Raw genomic sequence first — 21,756 nt, 5'->3', positions numbered from 1 at the left:
GAGATTGTTCAACTCAACAACAAAAAGACAGCCAACCCAATTACAAAATGGGAAAAAGACTTGAATAGACACCTCTCAGAAGAGGAAATACAAATGGCCAAAAGGCACATGAAGAGATGCTCAATGTCCCTGGCCATTAGAGAAATGCAAATCAAAACCACAATGAGATATCATCTCACACCCACCAGAATGGCCATTATCAACAAAACAGAAAATGACAAGTGCTGGAGAGGATGCGATGAAAGAGGCACACTTATCCACTGTTGGTGGGAATGTCAAATGGTGCAACCACTGTGGAAGGCAGTTTGGCGGTTCCTCAAAAAGCTGAATATAGAATTGCCATATGACCCAGCAATACCATTGCTGGGAATCTACTCAAAGGAATTAAGGGCAAAAACTCAAACGGACATTTGCACACCAATGTTTATAGCAGCATTATTTACAATTGCAAAGAGATGGAAACAGCCAAAATGTCCATCAACAGACGAGTGGCTAAACAAACTGTGGTATATACATACGATGGAATATTATGCAGCTTTAAGGCAGGATAAACTTATGAAGCATGTAATAACATGGATGGACCTAGAGAACATTATGCTGAGTGAGTCTAGCCAAAAACTAAAAGACAAATACTGTATGGTCCCAATGATGTGAATCGACATTCGAGAATAAACTTGGAATATGTCATTGGTAACAGAGACCAGCAGGAGTTAGAAACAGGGTAAGATAATGGGTAATTGGAGCTGAAGGGATACAGACTGTTCAACAGGACTAGATACAAAAACTCAAAAATGGACAGCACAATAATACCTAATTGTAAAGTAATCATGTTAAAACACTGAATGAAGCTGCATCCGAGCTATAGGTTTTTGTTTTGTTTTGTTTTGTTTTTACTACTATTACTTTCATTTTTTTTCTCTATATTAACATTCTATATCTTTTTCGGTTGTGTTGCTAGTTCTTCTAAACCGATGCAAATGTACTAAGAAACGATGATCATGCATCTATGTGATGATGTTAAGAATTACTGATTGCATATGTAGAATGGTATGATTTCTAAATGTTGGGTTAATTTCTTTTTTCCATTAATTAATAAAAAATAAAAAATAAAGAAAAAAATATATATATGAAATATCTAACATGTACATCAAATGTCACAAAGATATTTACTTTCAGATACAAATCACTACATTCAATTAGCACAAAGCAATCTGCCCACAAAGAAAAAAAACAGATTACAAATCATTTAAACTTCAAAAAGCATTTCTAAAATGCACAGTGAATTTTCCAATTCTTCAGATTCATAGGTTATCTTTCAAAATATTAAGGCAATTAAGTTGTGAAATGAATGCTGAAATAGGTTTATGAATTTTTTTATTCCTTCAAAATAGCTTAATTAAGTCAGGAAATTAATAGGAGTGATAGGACTAGCAGAGGAACAGAGAGAAAGAGAAGAGGGGCTCATAAAACAAAGAGGGCAAAAAATAATAATAAAATAAAATAAATATGGTGGTTTGTGCCCAGGGAGTGAGAAATGGGAAATGGAGAGCGCTTCCCTTCAAATTTCTTTCCTCAGAGTAAAGTGCAACTAAATCCTCACAAAATGTCTATATTATCTTCCTGTTTGAGTTAAGAACATCCTTCCCAGAAATATAATTAGGAAGGATTAACTGCTGTATAAAAGGCTTTGAACAAATGATGAAAGAATGATGTCTCACTTTAGATTCTGTCCATCAAATCTCAAAATACCAGCAGGTGGCAAAACACTAATATTAGGCAAAGAAATAAAAGGAAGCATTTTGAAAATAATAAAAGTGATGCCTATGTCAAGAAAGCACTAAAATGAGAACTTTTTCTAAAATAAAATACGTATCTGTGGCAGACCATCCAAATACTTTTTAAATATCTGGGTACAGATATCTGGTAACTTACTATAATGAAATACTTCTCATATTTTCTTCATGAACTAGAACGTTTGATTAAATGAATCTTGACTGCTGGGAAAATATACAGCTTTTTGTCAAACAGTGGTTTACCTGAGAATTCATGAAATCATTCAAGCTTTTCAGTCCTCTATCCTTTTTATTTACAATTTGGACTTCAAAAATATTGTACAAAGTCTTTTCTCATTATTTAGATAAAAGTAGTCAGATCATACATAAAAGACAGTAAGGAAAAAATGGACTGAGACGTCAGGAAGCCTGGGCTCAGAGCCCTGCTACCACCCTTCTGTGTGATTGTGGACAAGGCAGAAAGCCCCAAAACTCATAAAACTTTGATTTGCACTGGTTGAAAATTCTAAGACTTCTGATTGAAAAGGAAAAAAACAAACAACCTAGTGCATGCTTATCTTATTTTCCATTATGTTCAAATAATAAGAGCTTTCAGAAGGGAGAAATTCCAAGGACTAATTTGATTCAAAGATAACCATGTTGATAAAATATTTAAATGGTTTGGTAAGAAATAACTCCATGAGTCACATAACTATGGAATCATGTGTACTCTAAGTGAAAAATAAAGTTTTCTTAAAAGTCCTTGTTTGCTTGCTATGAGCACTTGAGCCAATCTTAGGTCAAATTTCAAATCAATTAATATGTAATTAAAGATTCAACAAAGCACTAGGAAGTTTTAAACTCGCAAACCGGATTTATGGTTTCAATTTTAGTAATCTTCCCAAGAGACCAGCTGTCTGGGCTCTGCTGTCACCCTCGTGTTTGTTAAGCGGCCTTATTATGTCCATGAGAGGCATTCCAGGAAGTGCAAGGACCAAGAGTCAGCACTGTAATGTGAAGAATGTAAGGCTCAGAGAATCACACGGGGTCTGATCAATGAAAAACCTTTGCAACCTCCAAAGATACACAGAAAGTAGGTCTCATTATTACCTGGAGGTACCATAAAAGTATAGAATGCTGTGGTTGAAAGGCTTTCCTGGAAAGGTAAATGGAAATTAAAAAATGACAGTAAACTTTTGCTTACTCTGCTTGAGAAACTCTAATTGGACTCTGATTAGATTCCTTGAACTAGTCTCTTCTCATCGTTTTGGGGAAACTGAGGCAGCCTAGAAGATGGATTGATGGCTCTATTCCTGCCTGGAAGACTTTTGGATTGACAGTAGTCATGTAATACTGCCATTTGTTCATTCACAAGCAGGGTATATCACAGATGGCCACACAAACTGAAACGAAAGCTGTGAAGGAGAAAAACAAAACATGGTGTTATGACGGATCTTTCAGAGAGTAAGTAAAGGATCAAGGAAGGCTTCCCCAAAGAAGGTGAGATCGGAAGAATGGGCAGATGTTAAACAGAGGAAGAGGAGTTCAATGTGGAAGGAGAGAGGCACTGCAAGCAGAGAAAATGGGCAAAGGTCTGTGTCAAAGACAGGGTAGGCAGGACCAAGGAGCAAGAAGAGGCACCAGGCAACCAAGGAGTCAGTGTCCACAGGCATGAAGTTCTGGGATCTTTATCCTCTGAGCAACAGAGAGACAGGGGAGGTGTGTGAGCAGGGGCAGGCAAGATTAGACTTACATTTTCAAACGACCCTCCTAGTTGTGGGTAGAGATCTGGACTTGGTCCTCTCCCATTTCATGAGGTCAAAGGAGATAGTGGGTGCCTCCCCTCCCCAGTCCTGGGAAAGGCCACCTAACTCCAGTGGGTGCACGAACATCCTTCAATCTGCCGTTTAATTCCATCCAGTCTTTCTGGTTTCTCTTGCTATCATGCACACACACATAAACATCTTGTCCAAAAATAACAGTCCTAAATGACAGAAAGGCATTTTTCTAGGATTAGCCAATCTAGGGTTTACTTGACCATAGTGCTTAAATAGACCTTCTTTCCACTTAGAAGTTCTTGCCTCTGGGCCCACAGGTCAGCTCTTTCTTCTAGATCATCTCTAACATCTTTGGGTAAAGATAAAAAGGTTAAAGAAAAAAATTCAACCTTGAGAATCTCAGTGAAAATATTCTAATTCTGAGTCTCCTAAGAACATTATATTTACCATGTTATTATTTGACTTTGCTTATTTCCTTCATTGTGTATGTCTTGTGTAATTTGCAGTATACTTGTCACCTCTTCACACAGGACTCGCACCTTGTAGATTCTTGATTCCAATTCCGGGCACCTCTGGGCAGAGAACTGCTATGAAAATTTAGCCTTAAAATTTAGTCTACACATTGCTCAAACATAAACAAACTCTTTTGCCAAGGGAAACAAGGAGACAGGATTTAATGCAACCCAGAGGCACCTTGGAAGGATTCACTGGGAATATCTATGGAATGCCAAACATATCCACATGTAAGGGGAAATTTTTACTTCAATCAGCACAACACCCAAAGTAGGTCTCTCCACACCATTCTCTTGATTCATAGCAAACATTACAGGCACAAGCTAACACTCATGGGTCCATGTGACAGCCAACCTCCATTCTGACACAACTGCTCAACAGTAGATTCCGGTGTATTCCAATCCCAGGCCTACTGTTAATTTGCATTAAACCCTCTGACAACTAATTAACTCCATTTTCAGCACACAAACTACTTCATCTATAAAATAATCATAGGAAAGACACTTTCACAACTCAAGTGCCAGAGTCTAACTAAGTTAGTTAACCCCCTAGCCCTCTTCCCCACGCCAACCCACTTCTACCCACCCCTTCCTAACTACCCCCCACCCCCCCGCCCCAGAAATGCAATCAGATTGAGTTGATTAAGCTACACCACCTTGCGGGCGTCAAAAGGTACTTGTTTAGAGTGGTGTTTAGGAGTGGTGGTCTCAACATTTCAATTCCTAGGTCCTGAGGCTAGGGCCCCTCTTGGTGCCTGGACATCACTCGTCCCTTGATCTCTTGCTCACTCCCCCTATCCTTCCACCCACAAGTGCCTGAATGTTGTGGTCCCAAGACTTCAGAGAACTGGGGGAACTACATTTAGGCCTGCATCTAACTTTTACAAAAGTCCTGGATCATCATTTGATGATTATTTGCTAACCTTTGTGATTAAAGCTCACTCATGAGTAAGGAGACTGACAGGCCAAGTAAAATACCACACTAGGCAAAATAAAGCCCACCTCCCCCAAAGAGGCCTATGTCCTACTCCCCAGAAGGTTCACATTAGGTTATGTGGCAAAGGGTAATTAACGTTGTGGATAAAATGAAGGTTGTCAATCAGCTGACCCTGAGATGGGGAAATTATCCTGGATTATCCAGATGGGCCCAGTGTAATCACGAGGGTTTTTATGAGTGAAAGAGGGGGGTGGAAGAGAAAGGACCAGACAAATGATAGCATAAGAAAGACCCCACCTGATGTTGCAGGATTTGAAGATGCAGGAATGGAACCACAAGTCAAAAATCTTAGCGTTCTCCAGAGAAACAGAACCAATAGGATATATGTGTCCAAATTCTGTAGGACAGAATGCAACTGCAAGTTGGAAGCTCCTATGAAGATTTCAATGAACTCCCCAGGAGAAGCTGGCTAAAGTAGAGACAAAAATTCTTCTTTCTGACAACTGAAATCTTTAAAGTCTTCAACTGATTGACAAAGACTCCTCTCACTGCTGAAGGCAATCTTCTTTGTTAATTGTAGAGGTAATCAGCGACAGATGCAATCAATTGACTAATGATTTAAATCTACAAAACACCCTCACATTAACAATCTGGGCAGTGCTTGCTTTGCCAAACAACTAGATACCATAACCTGGCCAAGCTAACACATCAACTTAACCATCACTTAACCAAGGAATATGGCAGCTTCTAGAAGCTGGAAAAGGCAATTAACTGGCTTCTTCCTGTTCTAGTCTGCTAGCTGCCAGAATGCACTATACCAGAAACGGCATGGTTTTTAAAGGGGGAATTTAATAAGTTGCTAGTTAACAGTTCTAAGGCTGAGCAATTACAAGTCTATAGAAATGCCCAATCAAAGGCATCCAGGGAAAGATACCTTGGTTCAAGAAGACCGAAGAAGTTCAGGGTCTTTCTCTCAAGTGAGAAGGCACACACAGTCTCAGTTTCTCTCTCAGCTGGAAGGGCACATGGCAAGCAAAACTTCATCTGCTAGCTTTCTCTCCTGGCTTCCTGTTTCATGAAGCTCCCCAGGAGGCATTTTCCTTCTTCATCTCCAAAGGCTTGTGGGCTCTCTGCTTCTCGTAGCTATGTTATTCTTCTCTGCTCTCTCAGAATCTCCTGCTTTCTCCAAAATGTTTCCTCTTTTATAGGATTCCCGTAAATAATCAAGGCCCAACAAAATGGGTGGAGACATGTCATCACCTAATCCAGCTTAACAACCACTCTTGATTAAATCACATCTCCAGGGAGATTATCTGATTACAGTTTCAAACAAAAATACTGAATAGGGATTGATTAGAAGAAATGGCTGCCTTTACAAAATGGGATTAGGATTAAAACATGGCTTTACGAGGGTACATAAATCATTTCAAATCGGCACACTTCCCTAGAGTCTCCTGAAGGAATGCGGCCCTGCCAACTCCTTATTTTAGCCTACTGAGACCCATATTGTACTTTCAACTTCCAGAATTGTGAAATAATAAATTTGCATTATTTTACATCACTAAATCTGTGAAAATCTGTTACAGCAGTAATAGTAAATTAATATAAACACCATCAAAGAACAAGGCTATATAGCCCACGGGTTAAGGCTATACTATATATCTTGGGCAGATGGACTGCCTAAATTTGAGTCCTGACCCTACAATTACCAACTGAGTGGCCCTAGACAAGTTATCTGATCTCTCTGCACCTGCATTCCCTCATCATGTAAAACAGGAATAATAATAGTATCTATCTTACATTGTTTTGAGAGGATTAAATAATACTCAAAAATAGTACCTGGCACTGAATAAATTCACTCCGTGTTTACTAGCTATTCTTATTACATACCACTAAAACATTATCCTGATTTCTAGTAATTCTCTTGGGGAGCAAACTGCATTCCAGCACTTGCCCTTTTCAGTTGCAAAGTTTGAGTTCTACCCAATTCTTCACATTCTTTTTTGACCAGAACTTAAGCCTGGTCAGTTGTTGGTTCTATACCAAACCTACTTATGGCCAAGTCTTCCTGTCGTATGCAGACAAAGCAAGCACAAGTGACCCCCACACACACACTTCACCCCTCACCTCCCACCCCTCATCCCACAGTCCACTCTTCCTGCAAAGCCATCCTTTCAGGTGGAAAAAATTAATAAGAGTTTGTTGCTTCCTGTTCCTCAAAACACTCTCTCACCCCATTCTCCCCATGCACCTGGGTGGAATGGATCAAATATACATTCCAGAGTCTAAACAAAAGCAACTGCTATGCTTGCTCAACAGACTGACCCCACTGCTTCTGTCATGCCCTTTCTGATGGGTATGCAGGAACACGACAAGAAGTTCAAGTGCATGGTATTCCTTTTTCAGAATACTATTTCCGGTGAAAGTTGTAGTACATTGTCCTCTTTTTTCCCTCTCAGTTAGGGGGTGGAAAAGTCAAGGCCATACTGGCTTCTCACCTTAGTTCAGGAAACCACTCTGCCTGTCTCTCTAGATGGGAAGAAGGGCTCCAGGACCTCGGGACCGTAGGCTCATGTACCCAAGCATGGCATGTGACTGAAGATAGTACTGGCAATTTTCCCAGTTTTTAACCACACTACAAGCAGGGCTTTGGTGGTATTATGGAAAGGGCATCCTCTGACCAGCTTTACCCAAGAAGAGGAAAGGGATCTGTGCTCTGATCCAGTTGGCCATCCCATTCACGCTGGCATTTGAAAAGGAGGAGGATCGAGTTGATTCAGACAGTATAGGGGTGCCAAGGGAAATCCCAGATGAGTTCAAGGCTGGAAATTAAGTAGCTGCAGGATTTAAGTTATCATTATTCTGGTGGATCACCATCAACAAAAATCTGGATTGGATTAATCAGATCAATTACACCAAGGATACAGCTGAGGGAAGACCAGAAGAATTGAATGCTACTAGCCAAACGACATGGAAGAATAGGGTGGCCTTAGACATAATGTGAGCCAAAAAAGGAGGCATTAACGTTATGGTCGGGGATAGTTGTTATACATTTATCCCCAAAAATACAGCCCCAAACAGAACTATCACCAAGGCTTTACAAGGTCCGAGGGTCTTATCTGAAGAATTGGCAAAAAATTCAGGCACTGATGACCCCCCTCATGAGATGGTAGAAAACTGGTTTGGGGGACAGAAAGGGGTGGCACTGTCCATGCTAATTTATTTAACCATCATACCTGGGGTACTCACAGCACTTAGGTGCTACATTATCCCATGTGCCTGAGGCTTAGTTCAGAGACTGATCAAGAACCCCTGTAAAGAGGAAGATCCTTATGAAGGATGTGAAAAGGCTCTTATCAAGTTTGAAGAAAGACTAAAATGTGAAAACTAAAAAAGTTCAAAAAGAAAGAAGGGGGATTTGCAAGAAAATTAAGTTTAGCTTTCACACAAGATGGCACAAGAAATGACTGCAGAATAACTCAAATTGGTTTCGCAGACAGGGAAGGATAGCACCTCTGATGTAAGCCTATACTTGGTGACAAACAGGTAAAAACAAGTTTAAATAAATAACGGCCAGGGTCACTGAAATATAACATATAATCAAAAGCGGAACCTTTTGCCAGAAATTTGAATTAGACTATCCGGACAGGCTGTAACCTCTGGAGTATCCAATCAGTGGAGAAACAGGGGAGGTTCTGTGAGCTAGGCACAGGTATAACCGATTTGGCGTTCTATTGTTTGGCACACCAGCCACGATTTTCTGTTCAACTGGGCACCCTTTCTTGCAAGATCGTGAATAAAATTCTTTTCTTCTCCACAATCAGGTGAGCATTTATTCACTTTCAAGTATGGCATTTTCTCTAACAATTTGAAAAACTTCTCAAATAACAAAACAGAACTGGCCAACAGTGGCCTATATGACCAAATTGCACACAATTTCAATGGATTATGAAGTCCTTCTCAAGCCTTGGCATTGCTATATCCAGCTGGGTTTGGTTTTCTGATGGAAAAGTTCAAAAAGGTCTTCTCCTGGAATTCACTTACAGTACTATCTGGGGTGGGGGGGAGGGAGTTGAGGGAGAGGGGAGGATCCAAACATCCTTCAAGAGCAGAATAAATACTAAATCATGACGCACTCATACAACGGAATACTTTTTGGCAATGTGAATGAATAAACTATAGACACACAAAACTACACTGAAAAAAATTAATAAATAAAAATTAAAAATCGAAAAAAAAAAAACTACACCAAAGAATCTCAGGCATACTATTGAGTGGAAAAACTACACACATGATTCTTTTATATACAGTTCAAAACTAGGTGGAACTGATCTCTGGCCTCAGAAGTCAAAACAGAAGCTACCTTTGGGAGAAAGAAAAAGGAAGGAGTCAGGGGGCTGGGGGGCTGGTAATAATCTCTTCTTTGATGCAGATGGTACTTATATAAATACGGTGATAATCAGATTGTGTGCACTTTTGTGTACTCTCTGTATGTAATTTCAGTTATCACCTCACTTTTTAAAACGTGTAAAGTAAATGCATAGAAAATGATAAAATCAGCCATTGGTTCAAATATGTAGTTACCATCCCATCCCTAAAGTGTCATGAAATGAACATTAAAGACCTTGGATTGAATTCCTTTCTTCAATTTTCTAATACTCTGCTTTTTTCCCACATCATGAAGCAGGGTTCAAAACCTTCATCAGCCTCACAGACTTGTAGGGCAGGTGAAATACAATAAGGAATATAAACTACTCTGCAAAATGTTCAGGGCTTTATAAAGTCAAGTCATGCTATTCGAAGATTAAAAGATAATGCCTAGCAATATAAGTATTCATGAAACATTCCTTGGACAGGGAATTAGGCATTATTAATACTTTTCTTCCTCCAGGCAACACTCAAAAAACATTTATTAAACAAACATTTATTGAAGCCCTTCTGTTTACCTATGTAGATAAAGAGATGAAAGACATGTCGTAAGTGCTGTGATAACGATAAGTGCTTACAGGGGAAGCACAGAAGAGAAATCAGAGGGTGGGGGAGTCAAGGGAGGGTCCACAATAAGCAAGGTCCCCCCAAATTCTGAGAGATCATTTGCGGAAATCTTCTCTCCAAGTACTGGTCTATTCACTGGCTATTTTAATAAGTTCAGACAAGGTAAGGTCCCAAGCTCAACTATTAATGCTACAAAAAGTTCAAATCTTCTTCCTAAAATTTTAACTGTTGGTATAGTTTTGTTTGATGGGCTCTTTTCCTTCAGTGATAGTATAAGGGCATGTAGTATAAAGGAAGGGAATGAGCTTACATTTTTTGTTGCTGTTAATCAGGAGGGCAGAATACTTCAAGGATTGCTCCACCAAGTCTACCAACCTTCCAGAGAGCACAGCATACAGTTTTCTGAAGACTCATCACAGTGGCAGGAAGATAACAATCAGGTGGAGATAAAGGGCAGTGCCACACTTGCCCCTCCTTCACGGCACAGACATCACTCAACACTGCATCCTACCAACTGACTCATGGTAAATGTGAAGTATTCACTTCTCAAGAACTCTGAAAATAGAACCCATCATCTCAATATGGGTTTTAAAGGGACTTCTCTATATTTAGAAATATCTGGCACGTGAACTATAAGTTTGCTTGCTAAATATAGAATGCATTTGAATTATTCCTGACTTTGAAAAGAACATTTTCTAATTTGCTTCTTTCTTCTTCACCACATCCCTGGGAAGAACGATGGCAGAAAAGGGCAGTCATCAATGCTAACAGATAAATTCAGTCCCCTCAGCTGGTTTGAGATAGAACAAAACTTATCTTTTCCAGAGAAACTAACCAACATCCTTTGTAATATCAAGACACCATAAGATAATGAAAATAGCCATCACCAGGGTAGGAAAAAAAGCCTAGATACAAGTGCACTCTCTAGATAGATCTGACATCCGTATCCTGAGTAAAGCCAGACTTCCTTTTTAAGCTCAAAGAGAAGGGACTGGGTATATTGTCTCTGGAAAAAGTGCTTCCTCCTAATACAGTCTTGATAACAGGCTCTCCCATCTGGCAAAGCAGTGGCCATTTGCACCAGTGTTCCCTAAACAACCAAAAGACATTAGCGGCTGAAGAATGTCCCTTATGACCTCTGCTTTGTGGTTCCATGGCCAGTGATTATAGCTGCCATTATGATTTACAAGGATAAAGATGGACATTTTACGTGAGTCTAAATAGTGCCACTAAGCAGCACTGAGAACTGAAAATGAACATTTATGGAGAACTTTAATGTATGTGTAAATAACAATACTGATGGGTAAGGAAAAAGCTCTGGAAAACTGAACAGTTGACTTTTTCTCCATTGTGGATTCTCGCAGCCAGAGCTTAGAAGCATTAACACAGTTTTTACAAACAGAGCTAAAGATAGAAACAGGATGCACCTGGGATCTAACAGTTCCAAGAATCAGAAAAGTGACTGCCAAAACTTGTACACTGGAAAATGAGACATCATTTGGTCTTTGCTGCAGCTCGTGGAGGACCCATGATGGGGCTCACAAACTGGCAAAAGTAACATCACAATAACAAACACCAATGAAAAACATGAATGAAATTACCAACTACAGCAATGTCCACTGGCCATAATGCCCTGACCAGAGTCTTTCCAAACCATTTTGACCAACAGGGCAGCATGTAACACTGATACCTACCCATTTGCAGACTCTAATGGGATACAGAGGATGGTCTTAACCATTCACCCGTAAATCTCTGCCAGAGACCATCCCATTCACCGTGTATTCAAAACATTCAAAGTATTAAAAAATGCATTAAAAAGTATTCTACTTTTAAAGCCATCTTCAAAACAGCAGCTGACTCAGAGCTAGAGTTCTGCACCTATGAAAATCAGCATCACCTCCATCACCCCATACAGCAACTGTTAAAAATACCGAAAAAGTGAGCAGACTTTGATTCGAGATAGGAATAAAGCCAATCTGGTTAGGACTAACAGTAAAGCATGATACGGACTATATTTTAAAACTTCAACTTCTCTGTGAGACCAAAGGAAGAGATGTTTATTTGGTGCAGAATATCTATTTTCAGTAGCACACTATTTAATTTTACTTGTATGGTCAGCTTATTCGAATGTCATAATTACACGGAACCTTGAATAGGGAATGAGATCTTATTGGTTTGCACAGATTGGTAGGATGCCTGATGCATCCCAGAGCAATGTCAGCAGAGGATTAAAAAGGATTTGCCAAGTCCCCTTGAGGAACTGGGGAAAACGGTAGAAATATTAAACTTTCTCCCTGGGGAAGAACTGATATTCTCACAAGCATTCAGGACTACCAATGTGATGGGACAAGCCCTTGATCTTGGGGTTCGCCCCTATGAAATTTATTCCTGCAAAGGAGCAGCTAAACCTACTTACGATTATGCTGAAGAGTCGTGCCCAGAGAACCTCTTGTTGCTCAGATGTGGCCTCTCTCTCTAACCAACTGCTCAGGTGAACTCACTGTCCTCCCTCCTACACGGGATATGACTGCCAGGGGTGTAAATCTCCCTGGCAATTTAGGACATGACTCCTGGGGAAGAGCCTGGCCCTAGCAACATGTGAGTGAGAAAGCCTTCTGGACCAAAAGAGGGAAAGAGAAAAGAAGTTTCAGTGGCTGAGATATCTATACATCAAATAGAGTCAAGAGGTCTTTCTGAAGGTTATTCTTACGCAGTATATAGTTATCCCTTTTTAGTTTTTGGTGTAATGGAGTAGCTAGAGGGAAGATACCTGAAACTATTGAACTGTAACCCAATAGCCTTGATCCTTGAAGATAACTAAATCATTTTAGAGCTCTTAAAATGTGACTGTGATTGTGAAAACCTTGTGATAAGTAAGAGGGGAAAAAAGACAAAAAATAAACAATGAGGGATTGAAGAATAGGATGTTTCGGGCATTCTTTTTCACTTTCATTTTTATTCTTATTTTTATAGTTTTTAGAGTGATAAAAATGTTCAAAAATCAACTGCAAATGATGAATGCACAGCTATATGATGATACTGTAACCCACTGATTGTACACTTTGGATGATTACATGGTATGTAAATATAATGTATCTCAATTTTTTTTTTTTGGTGCATGGTCCGGGAATCAAACCCGGGTCTCCCGCATGGAAGGCAGGCATTCTAACCACTAAACTACCTGTATCTCAATTTTTTTAATCATTTTTAAAAAAACAGCAGCCTCAAGCCTGGATCCATCTGATTCCCTTTTCCCTTGCCTCCCACCTCCCACATTCAGTTAGGTACCAGGGTTTTCCATTCACAGTTAACTCCTGGATTCATTTCCTTCCCCTCCTCCACTGGCCACAGAGCCCTCTCCACCTACGAGTCCTAACCCACTGTGGACACTACAGCCAGGTTAGCAATCTCAAGCACAAGTGAAATGGTAACATTTTCCGATCTGAATGTTCATTTGACTCTTTGTTACAGAAAACGTTTAAAATACACAAGTAGAAAGAATTGTGTAAGAAATTTCCGAGTATCCAACAGGTAGCTTTAATAATGACCACCACATAGCTCTATACCTCAACCTACTTGATTCATATCGTTTCATCTATAAAGACGTTAATATGATTCCCTAACAGAAACTCTCCTTTATAAACATAAACAAAACTACAACACCATCATCATAGCCAAAAAAAATCAACAACCCTCTTTTATATTATCAAATTTTTAATCAATGTTAGCTTTTTCATAATTCTATAAATTAACACCATCTTTTTTTACAGTTTGCGTGAATCAGGAAACAAACATTGTCCATATATTGTGATTAGTTATATGTTTCTTAAGTCTCTTTTAAAATGCAGTTTCCTCCGCCATTCCTTTTTCTTCCACTTTTTCTATTTTGTTTTGTTGGGGAGGGCATTTTTTTTCTTGAGGGGGCAAGAAGTTGGAATTATTTTGCTGAAATCTTCAGTCTTTAACCTGGTTTTCAACTAACCTATAAAACTTTATATAGCCTCTAGTCTTCATCTATATCAAACCCTATTCTGAATGCCATCACTTTTAAAGATGTCCAAAAATTCTCTAATATTTCTGTCTTAAAGAAATAGAGCTGAACTCTACTCGCATTGAGTGTGGACTGGACTTAGTGAGGCAGAAGTGAAGGTGTGTCGTATTCAGGATTAAAGACCAAGAAGGCATTGTGGCTTCCTCCTTGCTCTCTCAAGCCCTGGATCTTGCTCTGGGAGATGCCAGCAGCCAAGCTGTGAGGACACTCAGGAAGCTCTATGTGGAGAGGAACCACAGAGAGGAAATGAAGCTTCTTGCCAACAGCCCACTATGGGGCTGAAGCTTCCTGCCAACACCTACTTGAGAGAGCCAGCGCCAACAGTGGCTCCTCCAGCCTGCCAAGCCTTAAGGGAATGGCCCCTCCAAGACTCCTGACTCACAGTAATGACAGGCAGTAAATGTTTGTGGTTTCGGACTGCTGCATTTTGGGGCAATTTGTTACACAGCAATAGATGACGAATACACCATACTCTCTGGCCTCCCATCACTTACTCCCCTGGAAATGTCCACTTCTCCAGTTCCCTGCCATTCACAGACTGCCTTCTCCAGAGAGCCACAAATGCACCTCTCCAACACTCCAAAATATGTAAGCAATCAAAGCCTTCCTTTGGTTTCCCAAAGAACTTTATTTGCACCTATACTAAAGCCAGTTAGGCAAAACATAAAACTAATTCATCTAATAACCACTTGCCTAAAATGTATAGTTTTAACAATACAGTTTTACTAAGCTTGCTATTCTTCAAATATGCCAGGCACATGCCCGCCACATGCCCACCTCAAGGCCTCCCCCCAGTACCTCCCACCCCCAGATATCTACAAGGCTGTGGTCTCACCTCCTTCCAGCACCTGCTCAGCAGGGCCTTCCTTGACTCACTATTTAAATATACCACACCCTCATTCCTCCCCAACCCCACCCCCCAACCCAGGACTCCCTGTCCAATGTACCAGCCTTATTCCCTCCGTAGCACTGACCACGTTCTAACATATTTTCACCACATGATTTGTCAATCATCTCCCCCTCTCTGGACCTTAAGTTCCAAGAAGGCAAACATTCTGTTTAGTTCTTAAGTGCTATATCCTCAGACCCTAGAACCATGCCTAGTACATAGAATATATTCAATAAAAACTTGTTAAATAAATGAAGATCACTGTAACATTTCATATGTCACATATTGAATGCAACACACCAACTCAATGCTTCAGCATTTTAGGCACCTTTTATATTTACTGTTGAGCATTTTAAGGAGGTTTAATCAATCTCCCCCTGTCAGTTAAAAATAAAACCGTGAACCACCCTATAGTAGACTATTTTAAAAAAACAATATCTTTTTTTTTTTGAGAAGTCTTCACACACATACATTCTATACATGGGGTATAATCAATGGCTCACAATATCATCACACAGTTGTGTATTCATCCCCATGATCATTTTTTAGAACATTTGCATCACTCCATATGCCAGTCTGAATCTCTTTTGGACCCCAGAAAGGCCATGTGCTTTAATCCTCATTCAATATTGCTAGGTGGGAACTTTTCGATTATCCATAGAGATGTGACCCACCCAACTGTGGGTAGTAACTTTTTTTTTAATATAACAACATACAAACATGAACATTCTTAACTATGATCATTCCATTCTTGGTACATAAACAATAACTCACAATATCATCACATGGTTGCATATTCATCACCACGATCACCTCTCAGAACATTTGCATCGACCCAGAAAAAGAAATAAAAAGAAAAAAGAAAAACATTCATACATACCATACCCCCTACCCTACCTCTCACTGATCAAACGCAATTCAATCTACTAAATTTATTTGTTCCCCTATGATTTATTTATTTTTTAATTCATATGTAAAAAATGATATCTTAAGGACTGCAGCATTTCTCAAAAGTGGCCAAAATAGTTCTATATTATGTGAATCCTTGGCAGTTTGATTCAACATGAGTTCAGGTTATTATAACACTACCTAAACAGTGAATCAAATTGCACCCCGTTCTTGGACTGAAGCTGAAACTCATCTATTATTTCAAAATCTCCTTGAAGGCAGAATCAAGTCTTATACATCTTAATCCTCTCTGTAGTGCCCAGCTAATGGGATAATGGAACAATCTATAAAATTATTGAATTAATATCAGAATGGATAGCATCCTAAGCCATCCCTTCTTGTTACCCAAAAGCACACAGCAGGCTCACCCGAGACACATCCACCATTAAAAGCATCTCATTCATCAGACGAAGTCTCTGAAGCAATGTTTACAATGGCTTTTGTTTTACCAAAGAGCCGAATCAGAGCTGAAGGCTTTGCCTCTTTATCTCACCACATTCTTGGCTAAATTACACTGCTGCTACCAAAAGAGAAAAGAAAAAAAAACAGGTTGCTCCTTTATCTGGCATCCGACATATGGGCCTTACAAGAAATCTATATATACACACATCACACAGGGTCAAATTCTAATAGTGGATGGTGATATGCAAGACGAATGATGTCGCCTGTAAAATACTTCCCAGTTTGCTTAAGTAATAATGCTGGGGAAAAAAATTATTATTGCAACGCACAGTAATCTGCTTCTTGATCACCAAGAACAGTTCAACACAGAATTGTTCTCTGTCCTTAAGAGCCAGAACAATTCTGTAAGGGAGATGTCTAGCTATGACATAAACAAACATTTATATCATTTCAAGGATTCAACAGTGAGCATTCGCATTCAGACACACAAAGCACTACTATCCTTTATAGCAGGGCTCAGCAAGCTCCAATTTGGGAGCCATATCCAGCCCACTACCTGGTTTTAATATGGCCCATGAGCTGAGTCTAATTTTTACCTTTTTAAATGGTTGGGAAATAAACATCAAAAGAATAATAATAGCTCATGACACGTGAAAATTATATGCAATCCAAATTTCAGTGTCCATAAATAAAGCTGTACTGGAGCACAGTCCCACTCACTCATTTACACATTGTGTGCGGCGGCTTTTGTGCCACAATGGCAGAACTAAGTCGTTACGACAGAAACTGTATGGCCCAGAAAGCTGAAAATATCTACTAGATGGCCCTGCACTAATAACGTTTGCTGACTCCTGCTTCTGAAACCTGACTGCCTCGGTTTAAAGCCTGACATGTCATTTATTAATCGTGTGATCTTGAACAAATTACTTTACCTCTCTGTGCTTCAGTTTCCTTATCTGTAAAATGGGCCAGTGATAGTACCACCCTATAGAGGTATTGTAAGTTGTTAATGAAATAATGCACGTGAAACATTTAAAATAACACTTGATACACAATACAATAAGTCCTTACTGGGGATGAGTTATAACAACAATTTCTTCTTGTTGAGGGCTACAGGATATATTTTGCAACTGAAATGTTAGCAAAGAGGTTAGATTTCAAACTAGCCCCCCCAAATCTATTTCTCATGAGACCAGAAGGAATGAGAGAAAAATGAAGAAAAACAGAAAGAAGGGGATTAATGAGGGAATAAAACAAGGGAAGAAAAAAAAAGTAATAAGGATCTCACTTATGAGCAAAGTCGGTGGCCTATTCAAAAGAAAAGTATAAATTGGGGTAATTTCCTCTCTACTAACAGATTAAATAACTTCTGGGGCTTTCTGGATACTAATCACCATGCGGAAGCTGTCTCTATGGGGGGAAAGCAAACTGAATTCCTAACAAGTGATTTACAAATGAACTGCTGGGTCAAGCCAATTTCTAAATTGGGAACTTCCTGTATTTTACATTCCTAGACAACTGGCAAGTGATAGCTGCAGTAAATTCTGCATCTTATTTCTGATATAGAGTAGCTAATTAATGGGGACAATTTGTGTAGGGACCCCACAGAGCTGAAGGGCTGCTTCTGAAAGCAACCTGCAAAAGAACAAGGATAATCTTTCTTATCCACGAGTTCTCATTTTGTTCAGAATAGCATTTCCTAATGCTAAGAAAAAGAGACACGTTCCCATAAATAGAAGACAAGCTCATTCACCAAAAATGGGCCTGCATGGCAACTGGGAGGCAAACATGATGTCAATTAAACATACATTTAACCTGCTTCTGAGGTTGAGAAATTATCTCTTCCCAAAGACTCATTTTCATCGCAATCTCCCTGTGCAACGCTGAGTTCCTAGCGTTTCCAAATGTCTTTAAAACCCGCGCTCACTGATTCCCTTTTTCAAATTACTTCAAAATTCTAGAACACACAAAAAAAAGAATTTTTCAAGTCACAACTCCACGACTACCAAACAACTATCTTTATTTCTCTACATCCCCTTTCAAACTTGATCCTTATTAACATTCACTATTTCTATAGTTTATGCTCATGGTAAATTGTTCCTGCAGAGGCTAAACACACGTCAAATATTTTAAGAAACTTGATGTGTAAGAATAACAAGCCTTAGAGGAAAAGAAAAAAAAAACTAAGAAGAATAGGCATTATTATTAAAGTGATTTCTGCAAATATTCCAGGAAACAAAAGTAATGTGAAGCAATGCATCCAAGAGAGTAATTAAGATGCTCCCATGCTGGAAGCACATTCCGAAAACTCACTGGGAGTATATCTGCTGGGAGATTGCTACTGAAGGCTTCGGCTTGAGGGTCAATGTCATCTGGGCCAGGGGACTGACTCTTGGTAGAGAATCTGCCTTCTTGGACGAAGTGTGCTTGGATGCTTGTTCAAGAGGGACCCAGGAGGAAGCAGCCCCGGGACTCTGTCCTCCAGCGACTGCAGTGGACAGAGCGTCCTGAGTGGTTGCTGTCTCACAGGCTTTGCCCTTTGTCCCTGGTTTGCACACACAGAGTTGAGGCCGGAGACACATCCCTCCATTCTGGCATGGCGGAACACAGCTTGCTGCAAAAAGACAATAGAAGACAGAGCTTTGAAGAAAAGCATTGTAGACTTCACTAGCAGTGACACTGGGATGTTGCCAATAAAATGAAACCACACTGAAAGAGACTCAACGATGAGCGCTAATATTTATTAAAGGCTGCCAGGCACTGTACTAATATATAGTAACTAATTTAATCCCCCCACACAGTCATTTTAAATAGAGATTTTTTTGTCCATTTTATAGACGAAGAATCAGATAAACAGGTTAAGTAATTTGGAAAGGTCATAAAATTAGTTGTAAACAAAAGAGCTGGGATTTGAATCCAAAAGAGCCAGAACCAAAGCTGTTACCCTCAGACACCTTATTATAGCCGCCTCTCAGAAATGCATTAGAAACACAGGAAAAATATTCTGTGGCTTAAGTTTAAATTCTGTGAATCCAAAAGAAGACTCAGCAAAAAGCAAATGCTCAAGTCCAATCCCCAACCCCAAGAAGTACTTTGCTACAGACTTCATCTTACATAAGCTCTTGGTGCTTGGAGTGACTATTTTATAAATTTAGTTCAATCTGCTCTTTTTACATGTGAGAAAAGAAAAAGCGGAAAGGCTGGCAGTAGTCCAGACTGCTGGTTTGTATACAAATTCAGTTTACTGTGCACCATCCCTAATTTCATAATGAAAGGCAACCAATAAAAACATTCTCCCTATCTTTTGTTTGCTAGGATGAATGCTAAGTCACTATACTGAGGTCAGAATTTTAAAGTTAGCAGTGTTATGGGTCATGGGTAAAAAAGCTGGAATCTTAGGCTAGGTCCCATGTAAGTTTAGGTATTAGTGACTTAAGTTTTCTTAGATGATATCATAGGCCTATGGACACAATTCTTTCGGTCTCTTCTGTATTTACGCAAATACACTTATTGTATATACGTTCTGTCATCTTTGCCACCTTTGACTTTGACTCTCAGCCCTAAAGCAAGTCATACTATGACATCTCCCACAAAATTCAACACAAGATTTGGTCCACAAGACATTGACAAAATAGATTAGGATTATAAACCCAGTTTTTTATAAAAGAGTCAAATCAACAAGCCCCAAAAGGTCTGAAACCTACTGATTTTTTTAAAAGAGAAAAAATACTTTTCCCACCTTCCTACAACATGATTGCTATTAGTTCCAGCAAGGAGTGATAAGAAATGGTCCTCAAGTGTCAGAATATTAGGCAGACAAATTTTCAAAAAGTTGAGAAGCAATCTTAAAAAAAAAAAAAAAAACAGCCAGTTCCCTAAGTGACCTTGGGGGAATTCACTTAACCTTGTCCTCTGCACCTGTGCATGTCTGGGGGCATGGAGAGGGCAGGAGCTGCTTGTCCTAAAATGGTCCCCAAGAGCCATCCCATATTCTGCTTCTAGGACTCAAATTCAAAAGCTATGAGCTCTGGAGTCCAGGATTCGAACTTAAGAGTTTTCCTGACCAACTGAGCAAACACTATCAAGGGATCTGACAGGCTTGGGTCTCCACCGAGCAACAGTTATTTATGGAATGTCACCGTAATGGGGAGGAGTCCCATCCAGGAGGGAAAGAACTGCCAGGAGCAGGAACTGGGCTTTCAAAGCCAAGCCCTGGCCAGAATTCAGCCCCCAGGCACTTACACATACACCTCTTCGTCATGCTTTCAATTAGAAACATGTTTAGTTTAACATCTGAGAATGATTTCCGCTTCTCCTCCCTCCCAAGGCGTACTGCAAATGCCTGCTAATCTACCAGTAAGGCTGCTTACAGCTTACAAAATCTGGTACCCAGGAGGAGGCCAAGGACCAACATCTTCCAAAATGCCACCAAGAACATGTAAGAACTTGTCTTCAGGGGGACAATGTCTCAATGGATGAATAAGAAGTATAAGGTGGTAACAATTCTTTTTTAACTCTCCAAATTTTGCAGTGAGGGTGATGGGAGAATAATTTTTTAGAAAGTTAAACTACCCAATGTTTTCTACTGGGAGAAAATGAACACATTACAGAATGACTGTAACAGTTATGATTTATACAATATCACCCCTCTACAAGTACATTTTTAAAGGACAATAGGGAAAATGAGAAGACAACTCTCCCCTCCACGGGTACGGGGGACGGGGACATATTCCCTGACTGCCAAAGCAAGATGCTTACCTAACTATATACTATGAAAAACAAAACTCATGTCCTGTGACCACATTTGACCAAGCTATTTTCCCATAGAGACGTGATTCTTAAACCAGAGTGAAGGCCAGTGGTTCTCAAAGTGTGGTGCACGGAAGAGCAGCAGCATATTGGAAATTTCCAGACTCCCCAGGCCTGCTTTTTAAAACCCAAAACTAGAGCCCAGCTATCTGCGACTGCCCTCCAGGTGATTCTGATTCATGCTCAAGTTTAAGAACTACTGATGTATAACATTTGGAAACTGTCTTCTACTTTTTGAAGGGTGGTATTTTTAGAGTTTTCATACTACACTTTTTATTTTACTGAATTCTTGGCTGTGATAAAAGTGTTCATTTTATCTCACCCTTTTATTTTTAATGCAAAAAGAGAACATTTTTCATGTGATCAAATTCTCAAACTAACTATAGGTCCCTTCCAAATGTCGTTATATATTTGTCAGCATCTACTTCACTGCCACTGCAAAATTTGTAGGCATTTATGGGAAACATATTATTATTATAACTAAAGTTGTGAACTATATGCAATATTATAAATAAATGTTACAGAAGCACAACTTTTTTCCTTCTTGATCCTCCTGCATTTGCCTGGCCAGCTGTGGTTCAGCCTAATGAGTTGATGCTACATCAAGATCTCATCAGTGCAAGCTTCCTGCACATTAGAGTCACCTGGGGAACTATTCAAACT

The 21,756-nt window shown here is 39.6% G+C and overlaps 1 protein-coding gene across 11 annotated transcripts in view; it reads right to left on the bottom strand.

Moving 5' to 3' along the window:
- LTBP1 (latent transforming growth factor beta binding protein 1) overlaps positions 1-21,756 on the bottom strand; it is a 471,389-nt gene that overhangs the window by 380,662 nt on the left and 68,971 nt on the right. For 9 of the 11 annotated variants that reach the window (XM_077135032.1, XM_077135035.1, XM_077135033.1 and 6 more), the window contains one exon: positions 18,598-18,898. The exons of 1 other annotated variant lie outside the window; for it this stretch is intronic. In XM_077135032.1, coding sequence (XP_076991147.1) covers positions 18,598-18,898 — 301 coding nt within the window. Of the gene's footprint in view, positions 1-2,976; positions 3,188-3,525; positions 3,927-18,597; positions 18,899-21,756 lie in introns of those variants that run through there. One more of the 11 variants, XM_077135043.1, reaches the window with a different exon arrangement.

The sequence above is a fragment of the Tamandua tetradactyla genome, chromosome 17 (assembly GCF_023851605.1).
Source record: "Tamandua tetradactyla isolate mTamTet1 chromosome 17, mTamTet1.pri, whole genome shotgun sequence".
Classification (NCBI taxonomy): domain Eukaryota; kingdom Metazoa; phylum Chordata; class Mammalia; order Pilosa; family Myrmecophagidae; genus Tamandua; species Tamandua tetradactyla.
This window is presented reverse-complemented; position numbering and strand designations above follow the sequence as displayed.